At 28.1% G+C, this 26211-nt stretch overlaps 1 protein-coding gene across 1 annotated transcript; it reads right to left on the reverse strand.

Moving 5' to 3' along the window:
- Nucleotides 1–419: 419 nt before the first annotated feature.
- On the reverse strand, nucleotides 420–3826 carry LOC129303644 (glucan endo-1,3-beta-D-glucosidase ARB_01444-like). Its single transcript, XM_054943099.1, has 2 exons — nucleotides 3697–3826; nucleotides 420–2904 (listed from the first exon to the last, which is right to left on the reverse strand). Exon 2 carries the CDS (start codon nucleotides 2888–2890, stop codon nucleotides 623–625), a length of 2268 nt encoding a protein of 755 aa, XP_054799074.1. The 5' UTR covers nucleotides 2891–2904; nucleotides 3697–3826; the 3' UTR covers nucleotides 420–622.
- Between the last annotated feature and the right edge of the window lie 22385 nt (nucleotides 3827–26211).

The following is a 26211-nucleotide window of genomic DNA, read 5'->3' on the forward strand; positions in this document are numbered from 1 at the left end:
GGATATACGTGTCAGCCGTCAGCGTCTATCCTACCAGCTATCTCTCCATCAATCACAGGCACACCTTCAAAATCTAACATATCCTCATCTATTACATTAAAAAAATAGTATATACATTCAATTAGTCTAAGAGAAGAGCATATAAATGTGACTTAATTGTTATTTTCTTCCAAGAGTAAGCTAATCAATGATTAATCAAAGGAACACCAAATGTACAAACTAGATTAAGATTTTTCATTGATATATAGCTCGATGAAGTCTCATATACGCGTATTTTAAAGTTTTAATCTTTTATAACATTCTGATGAGACTTGAATTTAGCAGATATCACTGATATATATATATATATATATATATAAACACACACATATATATAACATATAAAATATTTGGGAAAGGAAACAGCGAAAAGCCAGAAATACACAAGAAGCTTGAAAACAGACTTTACTGACATGAATTTAAAACTACTCCGCTACAATGATAAACAAACTTGTATATGAGATATAAAAGATACATTATTAGGAGCACAATATGACATAAATTTTAGAACTTTTTGTATACTTTTAAAAGATGGAGATAGTTTGGCCGGAAAAAAAAAAAGATGGAGATAATCAAACAACTCTTAGTGACAGTATTGACCAAACCAACAGTTCTTTACATGACCGTAATCATCTTCCTCTTCAACTTGATCCCCTCTGCTATGAATCCACCACAAGAGATTAGTGTATGTGTTTCCATCATCAAAGCCTTCCAAGTTTCTTATCTTCTCCAATGCTCCTTCTTTATCATAAACTCCTTCCAAAGCATACACAAACCCTTTCCAACCTTCACCAACACCTTCCCTATTCAATGCAGGCAATGTCCATCCCACAAGCTCTTTCACATATTTCACATTAGAGAACAATGCTTCAGTGATAGGCAACAATGGCAGAACCTGGATCCCAAGTCTACATTCTCTCCATTCAGGAGGTGCAAACCAGAGTCCACTGTCTCTTTTATTAGCCCAAAGAACACCCATTACTCTGTTCTCCTTCGTGAAATCTTGCTCATATAAGGTATCTTCTTCTTTTACATGCCACCACATTTGAGCTGCATGAATTTCCAGCGCTGCAAGGGTTGATCCAGTGGCAACAAGATGAGTATCACCATATGCTAGACCCATTAATGCTGCTGAGTAGTATGCATTCACAGCTTCACTTGTGCTTTCTTGGTTTCTTCCATCTGCAAATTCTGTCAAACCTCCAGCCCAAGAGTGTAACTTGTAAAGGTCGAAACATCGAAGGCGCGTGTAGTTGGAGTTTGATCTTCTGCCTAGGTTCATGAAATCTGCCATGAGTGAGTAAGCTTGAGGTTTGTATTGTCTTCCCCAAGCGGGGTCAATCTTTGCAAGAACAGCAATTCCATAAAGGAAGTATCCCAGATGATAATGGTGATCATTGTAAATACCAAACCCGAAATCAGCACCAGAATCTTTAGACCCTTGTTTTGTTACAATCCCTCCCCATTTGGGGTCATAGAGAAAGCCATTGCCATTGAAGGTTCCTTCCAACCATGGCTCAATAGTTTCCTTCAAGAACTTCCTGATTGCAGGAATCACATCAAGAAACCCCACTTCTTCAGCTATTAATGCCAATCTAGCTGCTCTGGCAACCAATTTCCCATAGAAATAAGATGAAGTTGTTGTTACTGTGGTGGAATCTAAACCCTCAACATCTTTTGATAGCGCTGAGACAATTTCTTCATAGGATTCTTCTCTCACACCCTTGGTAGAATGCCAAGTTACAGAAATAGGATCGGTCTTCAACAACCATGAATCCCCAACCACACCTACAAGGTCTCCATCGATGCTTCTGTACTTGAAGTCATCAAGAACAGTAACACCACGTGCATTATTATTACATAAAAGTTGCAGATGAAGAGGGTGAGCCAACAACAGCAAATCGCCCCACCCTTTCTTCTCCCACTTATATTCCACAGTAAACGGTTGCGTCAATGAAGCATCCCCTGAAACCGCATAACAAGGACTAAACCTGTCAAGGATCGTTTCGTAATTCGGCTTTGAATTGGGCAAAACAGCGATCCTAATTATACCCGAAAACCCATCCGAAGTAATCTCAGACAGGGTATGACTCAAATTGATAGAAGAAGACGAGTATATAAACCACGTCTGGCCATTGTTGAGCTGAACGGTGTGCTTGGTGAGGGAATCGTTGGAAGAGAACGAAAGGATCGCATGGATTGTTTTGATCGAAAGTGAGGTACGCTGAGTCACCGCCACGGTGAGGTAGGGGCTTCCTCTGACGAGGAAGAATCGCAAATTCGAAGACGGGATGTCCAACGTGACACTGAGATCATGATAGGAAGAGATTACATGGTTGGCGTTAGAACCTGGGCGGGTTGTTCCGATGGTGAGATCAGCGTTGAAGGTCTGGTAGATGAAAGCAGAGGTGAAGAAGCGAGAAGGGTAAGAGAGAGAAAGAGAAGAGTTCGAAGATTTGATCAAGTAAGGATGAATGTACTCAGCCTGGTCGCCGTTTTTGAGGACGAAGTTTTGGAAGAAGGAGTTTGTAGGAAGTGGGGCTGAGAGGAGGTTGGGGGAGAAGAAATTGGAGGGTTCGGGGAGGACTGTGGACTGGGCTTGTGGGAAAAGGAAAGGCCTGCTTGGTCGATTCTGAGTCATCGGAAACGACAACGTCGGAGGAGGAGGAGGTCGCAGCGGCCGGCTCGGAAACGTCACAGGAGGAGAAGGTAGCAGTAGCGGCGGCTCCGGCGGCGGTGATGGTGAGTATGAAGGTTTAGAGAAAGGCTGAAGGGGTTTTATAGATTGCTTGGTACCCTTCTTGAGGCCATCAATTGCATTGCTGACTTTTCGCCTGAGCTTCTTCAGCATTTTGCCAGCTTCCCCTGCTTTCAAAAATTAAATAAAATTAGGTTAGAATTTATAATTAATAATTATTTTTATTCATGAAAAATAATTATTTTTTTACATGAAATATCACTGATTCGATATGGTAATAACATAACTTATATTAACATATATATTATAGGAAATAATATTAATATATCAACATGTAAATTTTCCATGTATTATAAATATAAAGGATGTGAAGTATATTTATGATAAAATTTAAAATTTATAAGAAAAAATAATGATGGTTTTATTGAATGAAAATGGATTTGATTTGTTGTCAACAAGATCCTGTTTAACCCTTGTAAGAGAAAAATTCATGTTAGAGAAATCAACAAAGATTAGTTCATTTGACAAAAATTTAATCCTCAATATATATATATATATATATATAAGATTATGAAATCAAATTCTGCTGATTGATTTAATTATGTGAAGATCTTGCTAGTGATTAATTTATATTTTAATTTTTATATACACTCTTTAAGTCTAAATGCATGATATGACTAGAGTTTTTGAGATCTGTCATACCTAAATCTTTTTTATTATAAGAAGAACCATGTTAAAAAAATTACATTTAATTATTTATTGGATAGCAATTGGCACTACATAGTTGTATTAAAAAAAATTAAAAATTATACTAGACAAAAATAAGAAGAGGAAGAACAAGTTGTAGGGAGACTAGTACCAATCAAATGAAGTAGTTGTGAAATTTGAAATTGTAATTTCACATTTTAAAAAAAAAAAAGTGTGTGAGAGAAATAATAATGAAGAGGGGTGAGACTTGCCTTGGATTAAGAGAGTCAATTGGACGTTGAGAGACGAATTGAATGAACGCGTGAAAGGTTGAAGTGGAAGAGAAAGAAGGAGATGAAAGGAAGGGAAGGCAAGTTTGATGATATTAAGGAAATGATTGCATTGAAGAATGTCAATGTGGGAAGGCAAGCATAGCATGATCAAGTTTCCTTCCCCCAATTCTAAACGTAACCTTGTCCCATCCCATGTAAGTCTAATCAAATTCCTTGGATTCCTTAGCGCTTAAGGTACTTGTAATTCTATTTTCCAAGTTAAGGAATTAGCCTGGCAAAATCAGAATATGGACAGTGTAAAAACATTCAATATAAAAGTTTGAATTTCAAATTTTAAAGTTGAGAGAATTATATTCTAAGAAGAATATTTACAATTACAAATTTTAAAAGTTTAAAATTTCCAAAAAGGATCATAATTTTTATCCAGAATAAGTTGATTTTTTTCATTACTCATTTTTCCCATTTTCATACTTTTTTTTTTTGAAATTTTTAATACTGAAAAAATATTTATCTTTAATTATTTTATAAAATCATGAAAGATGAGTATTGAAATTTTTTGAGCTGACTATTAAAAATGTAAAATATGAGTATTAAAAGTATGAAAGACTAGTACTGAAAAAATTCAATCAAAAAAATTTTAAAGGAAAATGACAGTAAAATTCATCTAAAATATATAAACGACAATTTGATCTCTTAAAATGTCGTAACTTTCCTACAGTTTTTAAGAACTTTTTTGTCATTAATGAATTTATGTAAATTACCAAATTGCTCTTGTTAAAAATAAATGATTCATAATTTTTTTTCTTATATTCGTAATACTGTAACAGCAAATAAAGAATTTAACATGCGAAGTTATAATTTGCTGTTGCATTTTTATGACTTTAAGAAAAAAAGTTGTAAATCATTTATTTTCAATAAGAATAATTTAATAATTTATATAAATTTATTAATGATAAAAAAGTCCTTAGAAACTTCAGGAGAATTATAGCATTTTGAGGGATCAAATTATTATTTATATATTTTTTTAAAAAATTATTATCATTTTTTCAAATTTTAATGTCAACTAAGGATCATGATTCTTTTCTGAAATTTCCTAATTTTAGGATCTTTATTGTGATTAATGTTTTTAAAAGGTCTTTAAATGTAATTTTCCCTTTAAATTTTAGTTGTACACAAATCTTTATTTTACATTGATTCCTTTTAAAGGTGTTTAATTATCATTCTCCCAATTTCCATTGTTCCTTCTCTCTTGAAAGTGGCATTTCTTTTTCACATGGATAACAATTTCTATCACTTATGTTATGGCATACTTAAGTTCGTTTGAGAGCTCTATTTTGTTTGTAATAATTTTTAGAGATTTTTTTTTCTTCGTGATTATCTAATTATAATATTATGATAAATTTTAGTATTGCTAAATCTCTTCAAGCTATTAAGTTTAAGCAAGAGGAATTGAAATTTTTTAAAGACTCATAATCCAACAACCATGGCTGCTTTATGACCCAATTGGTAGACTTTTGGTTTTTTTAATATTAAACTATATTAATATATTATCCAACTTGGGCAATTCACATGCATGATCCACACTTGTATATTTATATTATTATATTTGATTTGATACGATAAACTGTTACTAGATAAAGAATATGATACACTAAAAATTGCAGATAAAGAATAACATAAAAGAGAAAACTAATTAGAATAAGAAAAGAAGCTATTACTAGTGAATGATGGGGAAGATATAAACCATTACAAGGAAGGAATCTCATAATTGAATACTGATACACAAGAAATGCATTTCTTCAATTGTTTCATTCAATCGCTAACATTTTTTACCAAAATAAAAAATATAAAAAATTACCAAAAATCAACATAGGCTTGCTGGCAAAAGGTGGGGGAAAAGGCGCGAAGAGATTTTTTTTTTTTTTTTAAATCTTCTAAAGTCCAGATGCGGATACTGATTTCATGAGTCATGAGAGGTGCGGGGGGTGAGGGGAGGTCAAAGGCTATCTGAACCGTCAGTTTTTAATCCATAGGATTATGCCATGTGTCCAGAACTTTCAAAATTTCAAACGTGCTTTAAAAGAGCAAGAGATTGCCATGCGTGATGGGATTACGAAGAATTCAATTTTTTATTTGTTTTTAGATATTATGTTAGTGTGAATTTTTATGAGAAGTTTTTGACTCAATAAAATGTGACTTTCATCCTGAAATGTATGATGTTTTTTTAGTAGGCCATAACACACTATAATTTTTTTCTTTATCAAATTTTACACCTCTTAAATTGCATAAAATATAAATACAATAGTTGAATTAAAAAATAGATCTTTGTATTTGTGCTTGGGCCATGGGAGATCTTTACAAGAGCACATGCATTAAAATATTAAATTTATATGCCTTAATTATACAGTTGATCCCAAAAAAAAATAGTATGGGATAAAGTAATTATAGGGGAAAAAAAAAGAAATAAAAGTCATTCATATAAAACTCAAAAAAATAATAAATCTCATTATTGTGTCTCTCTTTTTCTTTAATTCAAAAAAACAAAACATAGTTTAAAAAGTTTTAATTATTCTTGAGAAAGAAAAGAAAAAGTCTTGATTAATAGACTTATAATGTAATTAAACCATGCTTTTAGTCTTAACAAAACATAATTGATTAAGCTGTTAATTAAATATCATGAAAATATCTTCTCTAATCTCATTGCTCTACCACTGCCTTGTTTATTATCCAAATCTAACATGACTGCTATGCTCGTCTAGAGTGAAGCAAAGTCACAATTGGCCAACTCTATAAAATAGAATTGATAAGCATATTGTAACACTCTTAAATTTTAAACTGAATTATTAAAACAAATAAAGTGACATCCCAAAATTTAATCTTTAAAACACTTAATATGATAGAATAATATATATCATGATTGAAAGAATAAAAAAATATTATTTTAAAACTTTATCATAATATAAAAGAGTCTATCATGATAATTAAAAACTAAATTAATTTCTAAATGGCTTATTATGGTAAAAAATGATTTATTAACTAAATAAAACAATTTTGAGACTAATTATCATGGTAGAAAGGATTATACCATAATAGAAAGAATTAAAATTAATAAACAAGCCTATACCATGATAAATACTACTTTACTAAAGCATAAAAAGGTTTACTCCATGGTGTTCGATTTTTAAAAACAAGGTTAGAAATCTAAATTTGGTAATAATTTACAGACAACTTGAAATCAAAGTTCCCAAGGGCAATTTAGTCTGCATGTCATATTTGTTTCCTACATATATCTAGACTCAATAATGAATCAAGTGACCACCAAGATAATACACATAATTTAAATATTTGCAGGGGTGAGCTAGAAAATTTTATTAGAAGGTCAAAATAACAAAGCATATATGATAATATATATATATATATTACTAACATATTTAACCTATATATTTATATTCAATTTTACACACACACACCTACAAAAACAAATATATATCTTCAATTTTTAAGTTTTGTTCATTAGATTTTTATAGTATAAAAATAATTAATCATCATGTTTATGATAAACTTTTTTACAAATTTCCTTCTCAATATAAATTATCATTGAATTGGTGAAAATTTTATCTTCCACATAAACATTGAATAATTTAAATGTATCATTGGAATCTAAAATTATGTTTAATCTACAAAACTTTATCACTTGCTTATTGAATTTATTATTTAATTCATTCAATTGATGTGTTCTTCATTCAATATATTTTAAGATTTTTCTTGCCATGCTTTATAAAGTTTGTTAGTAATAATTTTTATAATTTTTTTCATTAAATACAAAATAAAAATAAAATTAAATAATATTAATACTTTAAGAGCACCTATAATAACACCATTTTGTTAAAAATAAGTAAATCATATGACAATTATATATTTAAGTTACTGTAATAGTTGAACTATATATTCATAAAAGACTATTATAAAATTAAAATAAGAATTATATATAATATTTCAAGGTTTTTATAATGTATTAACTCAGAAGCTGAAAATATATAACTCTTACACTTTATTAAAAAAAATTAAAAAATAGGGAGCCGTGATTTCTCCTAATTTCTTAGCCTCCACCCCTAGATATTGGCATTGTTGGTTTGAAACATGATGTTTTTAAATAAAGAATTGATTAACACAACTCATTTAATGCTCAAACAATATTTTCCAAATATTTAACATTACAACTCACAAATCAAAGCCAACGCCTAGGGTGAACATCTTGATCACATGTAAATCATTTTAAACAGGACATAACAATCAATACTTTAACCAAATATAATAGAAAACCGAAAAGAACTTCAAAAGTCTAGACACGGGTACTGATTTCATGAGAGGTGCGTGGGATGAGGGGATGTCAAAGGCGATCTCAACCGTCAGTCTTTAATGCATGGGATTGCGCCATGTGTCCAGAGCTTGAAATTTGGATAGCACTTTCCAGATTTCAAACGTGCTTTAAAAGAACGGAGAATAGCAATATGGGTTGTTTGGCAGCCTATTTCTATTTCTTAAAATAAAAAAAATTTGTTTTATAAACTGTTTTTAAAAAATATTTTAAAAAATAAAAATAAAATGTTATCCTGGAAAATACAAAAGTAGAAGTACCTTTTTGGTGTTTTAGAATTATTGTTTTAAGAAATAAGGGAGAATGAAAAAAAAACACTCATTTTTATTTTTTTTGTTTCAAAATATATTCTACAAAATATCATTTTTTAGTTAAAAAAAAGTTTCAAACAGGCCTAAATCTCTAGTAAAATAATAATTCCACCTCACAAAATGTGATAAGTAATTTGAGGTTTTAAGAAATTTCTTTGAAATTAAATTTCTACATGAAATTATTTTAAATTTCTATCCATTTGCAATTAATTTTATATAATTCAAAAATTTAATATAAATATTCACAAGCATCAATGATTAAAACAATTTAAAAAATCACAATTTTCTATTAGCAATTTCTTCATGCAGCAAAATTCAATTAATTTTATATAATTCATAATTTTAATATAAATATTTATAAGTTTGGTTCTACCAATGAATAAATTAATTTAAAAGACCACAATTTTTTAAATTACAAAAGTGTGTTAAAAGAATTTCAAACAAAGATTTAACATCAAGTTTCTTGAAACTTTACTATTATTATCACATTATTTTGTGAGATTAAATTATTATTTTTTATTAAAAAGATTTATCTGTCGTTTTCTCTTGAAAGAACTAGAAAATGCCATGTGGGGGAGGATTATGGAGAATTCACTTATTTCTTTTTTTCTTTTTCTTTTTTGTTTTTTTAATTTGTCTCAAGGCATTATGTTGGTGTGCATATTTATGAGAAGTTATGACTTTGTAAAACGTGTCTCTCATAACACATTATAATTTTTTTTCTTTATCAAATTCTACACATCTTATATTGCATAAATTATGATGAAAATAGTTGAATAAAAATAATAGAATATATTTATATATTTGCTGATTGGGCTATGGAAGATCTTTATAAGAGAATGTGCATTAAAATATTAAATTTATATGCCACAATATAGTACAGGATGAAGTAACTATCTGAGGAAAAAGAAACGAAAGTCAGTCATGTAAAGTTAAAAAAATAATAAATCTCATCATTGCGTCTCTCTCTTTTTCTTTAATTCCACAAAAAATATAATTTAAAAACTCTCCATTATTTTTTGAAAAAAAGTAAAATTATTGATTAATAAATCATAATATTAACCCATGCTTTTAGTCCCAAATAAAGCATAAGTGATTAAGTTGCTGTCTATCATTAAAATATTTTCTCTAGTCCTATTACTCTTTCACTGACTTGTCTGTCATGACCACTATGCTCGTGAAAATAGCAAAACAAAGTCACAATTAACCAATTCTATAAAATAGAGTTGATAAGCATATTGTGTTAATATTGCAAACAATAAATGAACGAAATTTTTTAGTAGACTGCTATGAAATTATAGCATATTAATTAGTCCCTAATCAATCTACTTAGGTTAATCAACTACTCTAATACTGCATAAATTATAAAAAAGGAGATAAGATTTATATGAATGGAACCATTTACCTATTGCACAATTAATAATTGCATAAAGTTTAGTGATTTATGATAAACTAATTTGAAATAATTCAATAAAGCTCATAAAATAAAATAAAAAAGTGAAAGTAAGATAAAGCACTGTTTACATATTTTTATACAACACATATTCTAAAAAATAAAACATAAATATAATTTGTATTGATTTAAAGAGCTTATAATTTTCTGAATTTTACAAGAAATATTACAATGTATAGTCCCCCTTTTAAATCATGGACACATACTTTTACTTTCATGAAAGCTTAAAATTACACCTTCACGGTTTATAAATTTTTAAGCCAAAAACTCTATTAACATAGCTCAGCAATGAATTCTGTAGCTTTAGCTATTCATAAACCATTAGAATAGGCCATTTCAAAAAAAAAATGTCGTTTTTTTTAAAAGACCACGGGCAAAATTTATCATTCACGCAGTAAATGTCTGATGAATTATTTTTAATAACAACTTGTTAGTTTTTACAATTTATTAATTTTGTACGTACTAAATATAAACATCTTATTTTATTTATGAACTTATTATTCATGGAAAATTTAAAAGGTAATTTGGAAACTAAATAAATAAAAAATATGCTAATATTATACCATAAATAAAAATATATTAATATTATATCATAAAAATAAAATGTAAAAAATGTTAATATTTTATCATTAAAATACAATACAAAAACATGTTAATTTGTCAATATGATATCATAGATAAAAATATGTTAACATTGTATTATAAAAATATAATATAAAACTATCCACACGACAAATGTATGATAAGTTATTTTAATAACAACTTATTATTTTTTAGTAATAAAGATTAGGCCTAACAAAAAAGGTTAATTCCTCACAATGTAATATATTAAAGTTTGAATTCTTGTTAAAAGAGATATTCACATTTCACATTCAGTACTTGACTGTGCTATAAATATGATTGCTACTCCCTTTATTAAAAAATATAAGGCATTTTTTGAGGAGTTAGATATTTAAAAATATAAAATATTTTTAGTTTCTTGAGGTGTAATCATTACCTTTGTTTTTCAAAAGTGTCCCTATTGATAATGACTTTATATTTATTGTAGGGTGTTTAATAAAGATAAATATAAAAAAATAATATTAGTTAAAAAATAAGTAACTACTTTATTGAAAGTGAGATTCGATTAAAAATTTTTTATATTTTTAAACGGAAGGAGTATCAAATAGGAGGATATTAGTGAGCAATCAAAAGACAACCTTTTTTGTTGACAAATTTCTTTTACTTTTGTATACTAAAAATATAAACACCTTATTTTATTTCTGAACATATTGCCTGTAAAAGAATTTTTAAAATCATTTGAAAACTATATAAATATAAAATATGCTAATATGATATCATATAAGTATAATATAAAAAATAATTTTTAAGTGTTAATAGTTCTCGTCAAACATGTTTTTTTTTTTTAACGAAATGAAAAAAGTAAGCATAAAAAAACATATTGTAGCAAAAAAGTTGAGAAAACAATTTTTTTAAAAAAGTGTTGGTGAGTCCCACAATTACGGTTAATTTTATTGTTTCTTAAACAGTAAAATTTTTCAATATCTTCAACATGTAAGATTAAAGAAAAAATTATGTTTAGGTCCCTTACAATAATATCACAAAATTTATTGACAACTTAGCCCAATAAAATGACAACACAATTAGTTGTCATTTTGCTATGTTCAATTGTCACTAAATCTTATACTATTTACTTGTATTGTGTGAGATTTGAGTGTAATTTTCTCTTAATTAGATCAAGTAATTAAGCAAATTTCAAAGTATTAATAATATTAGTAATAAGAGTCCATTATAAAATAAATGATATATAATTTTTTATTTTTATTGGATTAAGTATATAATTCTTTCTTTTGTTAATTTCAGATATAGGTAATGAGTTTTTTCCTTTTTGTTTCTGGTGAAAATTTTTATATTACTAATATTATTTTTATATAAAATGAAAAAATAAGCATGACAAAAATATATTGCAGAAAAAAAGTTGGGAAAACAATTTTTTTAAAAAAATTTTGGTGGGCCCTGTTTCTTGAACAGTGAATTTTTTAATATTTTCAACTTATAAGATAAGATTTTGAAAAAATGTTCTCAAAAGCACGATAAAAACAAGAAACACAAACAGGCCGAGTCTGTGGAGGTAAAAAAAAAAAAAAAAATGAAAAGTCGCTTTTTCCCTGAGCGTGTCAACATTTTTTTTTAATAAAAAGAAACCTTTTATATCATGTAAAACCACCAACAAGATCCATGCATATTTGCTCAAAAAAAAAAAAAAAGATCCATGCATCGAAAGCAGGATTTGAATGCTCGATTTTATAAGTTATTGTTCAAATCTTTATTAATTGAATTAATCTTTTTTAGTTCATTAAAAAATATTTTAATGTATAATTAGTTGCGTGTGTGTGTTAAAAGGTAGGTTTAGTTTCCATCTCATCACAGTAGTACTCGATGCTCGCTCACTTTTTAATTTATATGTTTTTCTAAAGTCGTGAATTTATATATTTTTCCTTATTTTTTTTCTTTATTATTATTATTGTTATTAGTAAGTACTTTGGAAGTTGTTAAGTTCAAAAGATCCGTCATTCATGTGGGCGGCCGGGGTTCATTCATTCTTGATCCTAATAATTATATATATTCTGTTTTCTCATTACTATTATGATAATATAAAAGAGTCTATCATGATAATTAAAAACTAAGTTAATTTCTAAACAGCTTATTATGGTAGAAAATGATTTATTAACTAAATAAAACAATTTTGAGACTAATTATCATGATAGAAAGGATTATACCATAATAAAAAGAATTAAAATTAATAAACAAGCCTATACCATGATAAATACTACTTTACTAAAGCATAAAAAGGTTTACTCCATGGTGTTCGATTTTTAAAAACAAGGTTAGAAATCTAAATTTGGTAATAATTTACAGACAACTTGAAATCAAAGTTCCCAAGGGCAATTTAGTCTGCATGTCATATTTGTTTCCTACATATATCCAGACTCAATAATGAATTAAGTGACCACCAAGATAATACACATAATTTAGATATTGGCAGGCGTGAGCTAGAAAATTTTATTAGAGGGTCGAAATAACAAAGCATACATAATAATATATATATATATATATATATATTACTAACATATTTAACCTATATATTTATATTCAATTTTATACACACCCCTACAAAAACAAATATATATCTTCAATTTTTAAGTTTTGTTCATTAGATTTTTATAGCATAAAAATAATTAATTATCTTGTTTATGATAAACTTTTTTTATAAATTTCTTTCTCAATATAAACTATCATTGAATTGGTGAAAATTTTATCTTTCACATAAACATTGAATAATTTAAATGCATCATTGAGATCTAAAATTATGTTTAATCTAAAAAAGTTAATCAATTGCTTATTGAATTTATTATTTAATTCTTTCAATTGATATGTTTTTCATTCAATATATTTTGAAATTTTTCTTGCCGTCCTTTATAAAGTTTGTTATTAATAATTTTTATAATTTTTTTTATCAAATATAAAATAAAAATAAAATCAAATGATATTAATACTTTAAGACCAACTATAACATTATTTTGTTAAAAATAAGTAAATCATATGATAATTATATATTTAAGTTAGTTCATAAAAGATTATTACAAAATTAAAATGAGAATTACATATAGCATTTCAAGGCTTTTATAATACGCCAATTCAGGGACTAAAAATATATAACTCCTATGTTTTATTAAGAAAAAATTTAAAAATTAGGGAGTTGTGATTTCTGCTAATTTCTTAGCCTCCACCCCTAGATATTGGCATTGTTGGTTTGATACATGATGTTTTCAATAAAGAATTGATTAATACAAATCATTTAAGGCTCAAACAATATTTCCCAAATATTTAACATTACAACTCACAAATCAAAGCCAACGCCTAGGGTGAACATCTTGATCACATGTTAATCATTTTAAACAGGACATGACAATCAATACTTTAACCAAATACAATAGAAAACCGAAAAGAACTTCAAAAGTCTAGACACGGATACTGATTTCATGAGAGGTGCGTGGGATGAGAGGATGTCAAAGGCGATCTCAACCGTCAGTCTTTAATGCATGGGATTGTGCCACATGTCCAGAGCTTGGATGAAATTTGGATAGCACTTTTCAAATTTCAAACATGCTTTAAGACCCTTCCCTCCCCTCCCCTCCTTTAGGCTCTGTTTGGTTGGAGGTAAATGGAGGGGAGGGGAGGGGAGGGGAGGGGAGGGGAGGGGTTCCATTTCTCTCATTTGGTTTAAAATTTTTGGAGGGGAGGGGAGCCAAAATTTTGGCTCCCCTCCCCTCCTCTCCCCTTATTTTGGCTCCCTCCAAATTGGGGTTTTTTGGAGGGAGAGGTAAATTTATTGACTAATTTACCCTCATTATTTTTATAAAATTACGTTATTGCCCTTGAAACATAATAAATACGTTTGGCTTTCTTTTTCTTCCAGGAGCTCGGTCTGTCTCCAGCGTCTTCTCAGTCTGTCGGAGCTCTCGGTCTGTCGGAGTTCTCACCGTGCGTCTGGTCTGCCGTGCTCGAAGCCCCGCCGTGCGTTATCCCATCAGGTCCTCCTCTTCGAAGCTCTCACCGTGCATTCTCAGGTCAGATGCGTTTTCTTTTCGTTCGGACCCTGTTTTGAGATCTGTGGTTGTTCTGCTTGTTCTGGTTTTCTTTCCGTTCGAAGCTCTCACCTCATTTTCGTTAGATGCGTGGCTTTGTTCTGGTTGTTCTGTTCTGAGCTCTCGATCTGTCTTCTTTGTTCTTTGTTCTGCTTTGTTCCCGTCAGATCACCCTGTTCTTTGTTCTGGGATGTGGCTTTGTTCTTTGATGCCACATCCCTCTTAGCTGCAGCACTGGCTAAATCACGTGCACTGTTAGAAACATCAGGAGGTGGGGTTCTTGTTGATGCTGTTAAAATCTGTAAATCTATTGTGAGGACAGTCTCCCAGTAAGGATTTAAATTTTAATTAGCCAAGATCAGCTCCTTTCGCTATATCCAACTGACTGGTTGGTTTCTTTTGGTATTGAATCACCCACAAGTACTGGGGCCCTAGGTGATCTGTGGTGTGAACGTACATAGCCGATCCATGATGATAACTGAATCGTTGCCTTACCAGATTGGAACACATTAATGCCATGCAATAGTATAGACAGAGAGAGAAAGAGAGTACAAGTGTTCATTACAATATTATAGGAATACCCAGCTGCTGAGTGTCTTGAAAACATTTGGGTTCGGTTTCACAGAGCCATCATCAATACTTCATTTTCTATGTTGTGACTTTATCTAAGGTTTCTCTTTTCACGAAAAAGGTTTCTATGTTTTTGTCTTATCAGAGATTGGGATCACTTTTACTATATATCATTTTATTAGTTGTATATGCACATATATATAGTTTCCTTGTTCTCCATCACAGCATATTCAAACGTTAAAGAGTGGTTTAATTTATAGAATGGTTATTGCAATAATGAAATATGAATATTAAGGCTTGTTTATTGATTTTCATTATTGTTCTTGATTGCTTTGTTAGATGAGCAAGGAATCTGAAAATCTTTTACTGGTGCAACATTGGTTTGAATTGCGTCGAAGAGCACTAGCTCTTCTTGCTTGTGTCTTTGTAAAAGTATGTGCAAGTGACATGTGTTCGAAAAAAATAAGTTACAGTTTGAGTGGCAAGAGAGAAATGGTACGTGATGAAATAATGAGCCGAATTAGCGATTGTCCCTCCAGTCGAAATATCATTAGAATGACTCCTAGAACTTTTTTAGAATTATGTGCTATGTTAGAAAGAGAGGCTGGCCTGCAACCCACGCGATGGTCAAGTGTGGAAGAAATGGTTGCAAAAACTCTATATATATTGACACACAATACAAAAAATCGTGAAGTGAATTTTTGGTTTAGGCGTTCTGGTGAGACAATTAGTCGCCATTTTCATCAAGTTTTGACAGCTATCGTTGACTTAGAAGAAAAATTTTTGGTTCAACCTAATGGCTCAACCATTCTTCCTGAAATTGAAAAAGATAAGAAATTCTTCCCATATTTTAAGGATTGTGTCGGTGCTATTGATGGAACACATATACGAGTCAAGGTGCCTTCTTTAGATGCTCCTAGATACCGTGGTAGGAAGGAATTTCCGACACAGAACGTGCTAGCAACATGTACCTTTGATCTAAAGTTCACTTATGTGCTCCCTGGGTGGGAAGGTACTGCATCTGACTCAAGAATCATTAAGAATGCATTAACATGAGAAGATAAGCTTATAATTCCTGAAGGTAAATATTTTACCAATTTTGATAAAGTTTATATTTGTGAATGTAAAATTATTATAGTAATTATTTTCCTTTATAATAGGTAAATATTACTTTGTCGATGCTGGATTCATGTTAACAAGAGGACTTATAACACCTTACCGAGGAGTTCGTTATCATTTGAAAGAACATTCAAAACAGAATCCCCCCCTAAATTATAGAGAGTTATTTAACCTTCGACATGCAAGGTTACGCAATGCCATTGAACGTGCTTTTGGTGTTTTGAAAAAAAGATTTTCCATTCTATCCAATGCAACTGAACCTACATATGGAATCAAAGCACAAAAAATGATAATATATGTATGTTGCATTCTTCATAACTTCCTTATGAGTATGGACCCTATTGAAGATCTTTTAGAGGAAGTTGATGCTGTTCTTACAAGAGAAAACCATTCAAATGATAATAACCGTGCTCAAAGAGGGGACAATAATGAGGCTGCTCGAGGTGAACTTATTAGAGAAAATATAGCCACTCAGATGTGGGCAGATTATCAGGAACATCTAATTGCTCTTGAGGATGAACTTGATGATTGAATTTTGATTTTCTCAATAAGTTAGACTCTATTGTATCATTATAGACATTTAAATATGTTGTATTATTACATTGACTTATATTGAGTTTAATTGAGGTTTGATCAGATATTAAAATTTATTGTTTTATTGACTTTTATTTGCTTTGTATTATTTGTTTAGTTTGCTATTGAAATTTGATTAGTTTTTCATATTGGGATTGGTATTATGTGATTATATTGTTATATGATAGGATGGCACCAAACAATAATAAGGAGATTGTGAATTGGACAAGATTAATGGATGATGCCCTCGTTGATGCTTTCATGAATGAATATAATGAGGGTCACAAAGTTAATGGCACTTTTACAACTACAGCTTATGATAACATATGTAAATATTTGAGTGCTTTATTCGGTAAACAAATTGACAAGGAAAAGGTGAAAAATCGATGGAAGACTTTAAAGAAAAACTTTTCAGATGTTTATGACATTTTCAAAAGTTTGAGTGGGTTCGCTTGGAATCCAATAACTCAAGTATGGGATGCTGAGCCTGAAGTTTGGGATGCATTAATTGAGGTAAATTTCTTACATATGCATTGATTATATTATTATTTGAAAATGAAAAAGTATGCATTTGCAATTGAATTGCTTTTGTAATTTCACTTGTTTCAGGCTAAACCTAAAGCAGCATTGTGGAGAACTACTCCTTTTCCAAACTACGAAAAAATGATGATATTATATGGAGTAGATAGAGCTAATGGAGATGAGAGTGAGACAGCCCGTGAGTGGAGAAAGAGACGTCGTTCTCAGGAAGAAGTCACTGAAACCGTCAATGACATTAACAATATTGTCTCACAAAATAGAGCCACAATTAATGTTGAGCTTGATGGACAAGAAAACTCACCGAGACAAGAAAACTCACCTGATCAAGAGCACTCACCCACTATTAATAGTGCATGTAGTAAGAAGACAAAAAGGGTGTCTAAGGAGAAGGAGGCTAGTATAAATGAGTTGACAAAAGCAGTGTTAGCTGTGGCTGAGGCAATTCAACAAGGAAATGTGATGATAGGACAAAGTTTCAAGAAGGTGCCACAATTGTCAGGTGAAGAAATTTGGAAAATGCTTGAAGAGTGTGGGATTGATGCTGCAAGATTACCTGACATATATTGGTTTCTTATGGCTGATAATGATAGGCTTAGAGCAGCAACTCAATGTCCAGCACCAGTACGAAAGGATGTGATAATGAGGATGTTTTATAGTTCTAATTAGATGATGACTTTTATTAATAATTTTTGTATATTTTGTTAGCTAAATGTCAAAATGTGATTCTTAAACATGATCAATATATTAGATGTTATTGCCCAATATATTTTGTTATTAATGATGGCAATTATTGTTCAATTGTTATTAAAGACTAGCATTGTCTTGTGCAAATTGGGGGCATAAAATCATTAGTTTCATTGATTTTTTTCACAAAGTATTGTTTAATATTTAGATTAATTTACTAATAAGATTATTTAATAGTATTATTTAATTTACTTATTTGGGGTGAAGAAGAAAAAAAAATTGACAAGATTAGGGTAATTTAAAAATAAATTATACAATTTTAGTTTATATGTAAAATAGATTTGTGTGATAAAAAGATAAAAAAATATTATTGTACAAGGGTATAATGGTAATTTAATTATTACCTCCCCTCCCCTCCATCCCCTCCCCTCCCCTCCCCTCCCCTCCCTTCCCCTCAAACCAAACATAGCCTTAGTTAGGAGGAGGGGAGGAAAAAATTTTAAAATTTTCCCTCCCCTCCTCTCCAAATTGGGGGGGGGGGGAACTTCTCTCCCCTCCCCTCCCTTTCCTCCTTTTCCCTCCCCTCCCCTCGAATCAAACAGACCATAAAGAAACGGAGAATAGCAATAAGAGTTGTTTGGCAGCCTATTTCTATTTTTTAAAATAAAAAATAAAAAAATTTGTTTTATAAACTGTTTTTAAAAAATATTTTAGAAAATAAAAAATAAAATGTTATCCTGGAAAATACAAAAGTAAAAGTATTTTTTTGATGTTTCGGAATTATTGTTTTAAGGAATAAGGAGGAATGAAAAAAAAAAACACTCATTTTTATTATTTTTTTGTTTCAAAATATATTCTATAAAATATCAGTTTTTAGATAAAAAAAAGTTTCAAATAGACCTAAATCTCTAGTAAAATAATAATTCCACCTCGCAAAATGTGATAAGTAATTTGAGGTTTTAAGAAATTTCTTTGAAATTAAATTTTTACACGAAGTTACTTTAAATTTCTACCCATTTGTAATTAATTTTATATAATTTAAAATTTTAATATAAATATTTGCAAGCATCAATGATTAAAATAATTTAAAAAAATCATAACTTTCTATTAGCAATTTTTTCATACAGCAAAATCCAATTAGTTTTATATAATTCATAATTTTGTATAAATATTTGCAAGTTTGATTTTACCAATAAATAAAATGATTTAGAAGACTATAACTTTTTAAATTACAAAAGTGTATTAAAAGAATTTCAAACAAAAGTTTAATATCAAAGAAGTCTCTTGAGACTTCACTATTATCATCATATTATTTTATGAGATCAAATTATTATTTTTTGTTAAAAAGATTTATCTATTGTTTTCCCTTGAAAGAACTAGAAAATGTCATGTGGGGGAGGATTATGGAGAATTCACTTATTTCTTTTTTTTCTTTTTTTGCTTTTTTAATTTGTCTCTAGGCATTATGTTGGTCTGTATATTTACGAGAAGTCGTGACTTTGTAAAACGTGTCTCTCATAACACATTATAATTTTTTAATCAAATTTTACACATCTTATGTTGCATAAAATATGATTAAAATAGTTGAATAAAAATAATAAAATAGATCTTTATATTTGCCGCTTGGGCTATGGGAGATCTTTACAAGAGAATTTGTATTAAAATATTAAATTTATATGCCTTAATATAGTATAGGATGAAGTATCAATCGGAGGAAAAAGAAACGAAAGTCATTCATATAAAGTTAAAAAAAAATATCATCATTGCGTCTCTCTCTTTTTCTTTAATTCCACAAAAAAATATAATTTAAAAACTCTTAATTATTCTCTGAAAAAAAAAGTAAAATTATTGATTAATAAGTCATAATATTAATCCATGCTTTTAGTTCCAAATAAAGCACAAGTGATCAAGTTGCTGTCTATCATTAAAATATTTTCTCTGGTCCTATTACTCTTTCACTGACGTGTCTATCATGACCACTATGCTTGTGAAAATAGCAAAACAAAGTCACAATTAACCAATTCTATAAAATAGAGTTGATAAGCATATTATGTTAATATTGCAAGCAATAATTGAACAAAATTTTTTAGTAGACTGCCATGAATTTATAACATACTAATTAGTCCCTAATCAATCTACTTAGGTTAATCAACTACCCTAATACTACATAAATGATAAAAAAGGAGATAAGGTTTATATGCAATGGAACCAGTTACCTATTGCGCAATTAATAATTGCATAAAGTTTAGTGATTTATGATAAACTAATTTGAAATAATTCAATAAAGCTCATAAAATAAAATAAAAAAGTGAAAGTAAGATCAAGCACTGTTTACATATTTTTATACAACACATATTCTAAACAAATAAAACATAAATATAATTTGTATTGATTTAAAGAGCTTATAATTTTCTGAATTTTACAAGAAATATTACAATATATAGTCCCCTTTTAAATCATGGACACATACTTTTACTTTCATGAAAGCTTAAAATTACACCTTCATGGTTTATAAATTTTTAAGCCAAAAACTCTATTAACATAGCTCAGCAATGAATTCTGTAGCTTTAGCTGTTCATAAACCATTAGAATATTAGGCCATTTCAAAAAAAAAATGTCGTTTTTTTTTAAAAGACCACGGGCAAAGTTTATTATTCACGCAGTAAATGTCTGATGAATTATTTTTAATAACAACTTGTTAGTTTTTACAATTTATTAATTTTGTACGTACTAAATATAAACATCTTATTTTATTTATGAACTTATATGGAAAATTTAAAAGGTAATTTGGAAACTAAATAAATAAAAAATATGGTAATATTATATCATAAATAAAAATATACTAATATTATATCATAAAAATAAAATGTAAAAAATGTTAATATTTTATCATTAAAATACAATACAAAAATATGTTAATTTGTCAATATGATATCATAGATAAAAATATGTTAACATTATATTATAAAAATATAATATAAAACTATCCACACGACAAATGTATGATAAGTTATTTTAATAACAACTTATTATTTTTCATTAATAAAGATTAGGCCTAACAAAAAAGGTTAATTCCTCACAATGTAGTATATTAAAGTTTAAATTCTTGTTAAAAGAGATATTTACATTTCACATTTAGTACTTGACTGTACTATAAATATGATTGCTACTCCCTTCATTAAAAAATACAAGGCATTTTTTAACAAGTTGTATGTTTAAAAATATAAGGTATTTTTAATTTTTTGAGGTGTAATCATTACTTTTTTTTAAAAGTGCCCCAATTAATAATAATTTTATATTTATTGTAGGTTGTTTAATAAAGATAAATATGAAAAGATAGTATTAGTTAAAAAGTAAGTAATTACTTTATTGAGGAGTGAAATTTGATTAAAAATATCTTATATTTTTAAACGGAGGGAGTATCAAATAGGAGGATATTAGTGAGCAATCAAAAGACAACCTTTTTTTTTTTGACAAATTTCTTTTACTTTTGCATATACTAAAAATATAAACACCTTATTTTATTTCCGAACGTATTGCCTGTAAAAGAATTTTTAAAATCATTTGAAAACTATATAAATATAAAATATACTAATATGATATCATATAAGTATAATATAAAAAATAATTTTTAAGAGTTAATAGTTCTCGTCAAACATGTTTTTTTTTTTTTACGAAATGAAAAAAAAATAAGCATAAAGAAACATATTGTAGCAAAAAAGTTGAGAAAACAATTTTTTTAAAAAAGCGTTGGTGAGTCCCACAATTACGGTTAATTTTATTGTTTCTTAAACAGTAAAATTTCAATATCTTCAACATATAAGATTAAAGAAAAAATTATGTTTAGGTCCCTTACAATAATATCACAAAATTTATTGACAATTTAGCCCAATAAAATGACAACACAATTAGTTGTCATTTTGCTATATTCAATTGTCACTAAATCTTATAGTATTTACTTGTATTGTGTGAAATTTGAGTGTAATTTTCTCTTAATTAGATCAAGTAATTAAGTTAATTTCAAAGTATTAATAATATTATTAATAAGAGTCCATTATAAAATAAATGATATATAATTTTTTATTTTTATTGGATTAAGTATATAATTCTTTCTTTTGTTAATTTCAGATATAGTTAGTGAGTTTTTTCCTTTTGTTTCTGGTAAAAATTTATATATTACTAATATTATTTTTATATAAAATGAAAAAATAAGCATGATAAAAATATATTGCAGAAAAAAAGTTGGGAAAAACAATTTTTTAAAAAAGCTTTGGTGGGCCCTGTTTCTTGAACAGTGAATTTTTTAATATTTTTCAACTTACAAGATAAGATTTTGAAAAAATGTTTACGAAAAACAAAACCAAAAAAAAAGGGGGGGGTTCTCAAAAGCACGATAAAAACAAAAAACACAAGCAGGCCGAGTCTGTGGAGGTAAATAAATAAATAAATAAATAAATAAAATGGAAAAGTCGCTTTTTTCCTTAGCGTGTCAACATTTTTTTTTTATAAAAAAAACCTTTTATATCATGTAAAACCACCAACATGATCGATGCATCGAAAGCAGGATTTGAATGCTCGATCTTATAAGTTTATTGTTCATATCTTTATCAATTGAATTAACCTTTCTTAATTCATTAAAGAATATTTTAATATATAATTAGTTGCGTGTGTGTGTGTTAAAAGGTAGGTTTAGTTTCCATCTCATCACAGCAATACTCCATGCTCGCTCACTTTTTAATTTATATGTTTTTCTAAAGTCGTGAATTTATATATTTTTCCTTTTTATTTTTTTATTATTATTATTATAATTATTATTATTACTAAGTACTTTGGAAGTTGTTAAGTTCAAAAGATTCGTGATTCATGTGGGCGGCCGGGGATCATTCATTCTTGATCCTAATAATTATATATATTCTGTTTTCTCATTACTATTGTAGTTTGTAGTTAATTAATACCATATTATTAGTTGTCAAAAAGTATTATGATTGTATTTATATATATAAAAAGGTATTATGAAGCTTTAATCTTGAGTGAAATCAAGTGCATAGAATCGTGGCAAGAAAATTATCATATCATCAGGAATCTGAGAGTCCTATTTATTAGAAAAGTTTAGTAAAAAAATTAAAGAAATATGTTTTATTATACAAAACTAAGTCTTCGTATTATAATCAAAATAAAAATTTTTATATTAAAATATATGTGATAATATTTATTAATAAATAATCCTTTTAACCAACTCAGATTGATGTAAATGGTAGGGATAAAAGTCACTTAATTAAATTATAGGAATTTAAATCCCAACTCTTATATTTAGCAATATATTCAAAAAGAGCCCATCCTTCATCTGTGTACCTCAGTAATATTAGACTGTTTGTAGTTGGTGGATTATACTTCTTGTGCCTTAAAAAAAAATCCTCTAAACGTTCATTAAATTTCTATTGATGAAGAATTAATTTCATTATAAAATTAAAAGTTAAATAAAAATATATTAAATAAGATTTTGAGTCTCATGTGAATCAAGATAACATTATAATATAAATTATCATATGATCGATTTGTAATTAACCATGTTCATCTTATTGATAGCGTGACTTCAAAACTAATTTGCTTTAGAAATTTTCTTGTTAAATTAATTTTTATATATTTTAATGAAAAAATATTTTTGATAACGTCATTTGATTAAAAATTGGAAAAATTGAATTCCCAGACCACTGAGAGAACATACATTCACCAGATACAATTTGAAATTATACTACAGGATCAGGAAATCAAACTGTAAATATGTTTACATGAGAGATAACATTAATACCATTTATTTTTTTCTTTTAAAAAAAGTCCACTTTCCACCACTATCGCGCCCACCACCCATTGAATTAATTCTTTAAGATAGCTAAGGGGATTTGAATTCATGAATTCTTGGTTCATCAAAAAAATACGAAACAACCAAGCCACAAGCACTTCTAGATAAAATAAATCAAAATTTTATGTTGTCAACTTAATTTTCAATTTCCAAATCATGTACTTGTTAAGAGCTTAATTTAACTTGTTATTGTCTTAATGTTTGCTTGTCAATTCACAAGGGATAACTTATCAAGAAGGTTTAAATTTAATAGTAGTTGGTATAACCCAATATTTATATTTGTTAAAGGCTCAAGAGTCCATTTGGATTTTAATTGGATATATATAATTGATTAATATGATTAATTTTGATTATACTTAATTATTTTAGAATGCAATCTATTTAAATATTATTATTTTTTGAAATTAATTTTACCAAAATTGAAGGTATTTGAATGATTTAGTTAGAATCATTTAAGATGTACAAATTACCATAAATGATATTACTTTTTAAAATTAAATTATTAATAAAGTTGTATATAATATTGTTAAATTTGTTAAATTTTATTTAAGAAGTAAATATTTGTTTAACTTATATATCTGATTAATTATAAAAATTTAATTATATTAATATTTACAATTTAATTTATGTGAATAAATAATTCAATATATCTAAGTCCAAATAACTTTAATAAAAGAGAAAGATATAATTCTTAAATACTTCATATTAATTTTATAATTACTAATTTATGAAGATGTTTGGATGGTTTAGTCAAAATTAATTTTCAATATAAAAATTATCATAAAGGCCATTATTTTTTAAAATGTAAATATTGATAAAATTATATATAATATTTTTAAATTTGGTGAACTATGTTTAATAAATAAAATAGAAATAACATAACTTTAGATCCTTATATTTTTTTTAAATTTTATTATAAGTCTCTATACTTTTTTTTAATATATTTTAGGTCCTCACATGGCTACACCTTTATTTTTGTTATTCCAAGTTTCTCTATGAGCAGTGTTATGAGAATTTAAAACATTAAAAAAAATAAAAGTGTAGGAAACTAGAATGTTAAAAAACATGTTAATAATAATAATAATAATAATATATAAATTTTTGTAAATTTATTGAATAAATAATATGTGCAAAATACGAAGCTGATACAGGGAGCTAACGTTGAAGCTCAAAGGATATCTAAAATTTGCTGGAGGGGTATGCTTGGGAGGTAAATTTTTTTACAATCGATAAGGCAGCTGAAGTTGAAATTGATTATGATAATCAATGATAAAAATGGGGTTGTTTGGGTATTTTTATTGAAACCATGTCTTATATAATTGATTTTGGCGCCTATCCAGACAGGCTCTAAGTGAACTTGTTATTTGAGTAAAATTCACTCGTCAATCAACTAATATTTAATTGTCACTTTAGTTTCAAACCATTTATTTGCCAAAAATAAGTCAACTTGTAATTTTATTAATGTTCACTAATTAATTTACTAAGTGGAACTTGTTAGGTGTCTATATGATATGAAGTACATTTGTTAAAGGCTTAACCAAACTTATTATCATTTTATTGATGTTTACTTGTCAATTTACTAAGAAAAATGTGAAGAAAGTTCAACAAGTGTCTTTATAAGATGAAGCGAACTTGTCAAGTTAAGCAAACTTTTCAGTTTAGTAAAATTTATTTGTCAATATATTAAGAAAATCTTGCTAACAAGGTTTACCATGTTGGATCACTTGTTTTCATGACAACAAACCCTGAGAAATGTTGATTTGCAGGATTAACATATTGAATGATCAGAGACAAGGCAAACAAATTAGAGAGATTAAAAAATTAATTAAACAATAGGATTTTTGTTTGGATTAATGAGAATCTTAAATAAATTTTAAATTATTGTGTGAATAACATATTGGACCCTAAACTCATGAGTGCAAAAACTTTCTTTAACTTTTAAATTCTAAGTGTCTAAAACCTCATTATTAAGTTAGAGAAAATGACCGTTATTTTTGTAATTGTGAGACCCAGTCACACGTTAATGTAGCACTCATCTTAACCTTGCCGTTTTCTTCAACTTAAAGCTATGGTGGTTTTAGGTGCTTAGAATTTAAAAGTTAAAAATTTTTTTACACATTTTAGGAATTCAAAGTTTATGATGCTATCTGCATAATAGTTTAAGGTTTATAATATTCATTAAATTTTTTAGTTTTAATTCTTAAAATCTCTTATAAAAGAGTCAGAGAGAGAATGGAAAGAGTTTCTGAAATGATTTTAAAAGAACAAAGCTTACATAATTGAACTTCACAGATTTTAGAAAGCAAAAGTTAGTTTTAAATTGGCTAAACTTTGCTTTAGGAGCAGGTAAGGTAAAT

The sequence above is a fragment of the Prosopis cineraria genome, unplaced genomic scaffold, assembly GCF_029017545.1.
Source record: "Prosopis cineraria cultivar Desert tree isolate PC_DT_omini unplaced genomic scaffold, ASM2901754v1 PC1, whole genome shotgun sequence".
In the NCBI taxonomy this organism is placed as follows: Eukaryota; Viridiplantae; Streptophyta; class Magnoliopsida; order Fabales; family Fabaceae; genus Prosopis; species Prosopis cineraria.

Bases quoted from the DNA above. Each gene is read 5' to 3' on its own strand.
- LOC129303644 (XM_054943099.1), bottom strand. From the start codon at position 2,890: ATGCTGAAGAAGCTCAGGCGAAAAGTCAGCAATGCAATTGATGGCCTC.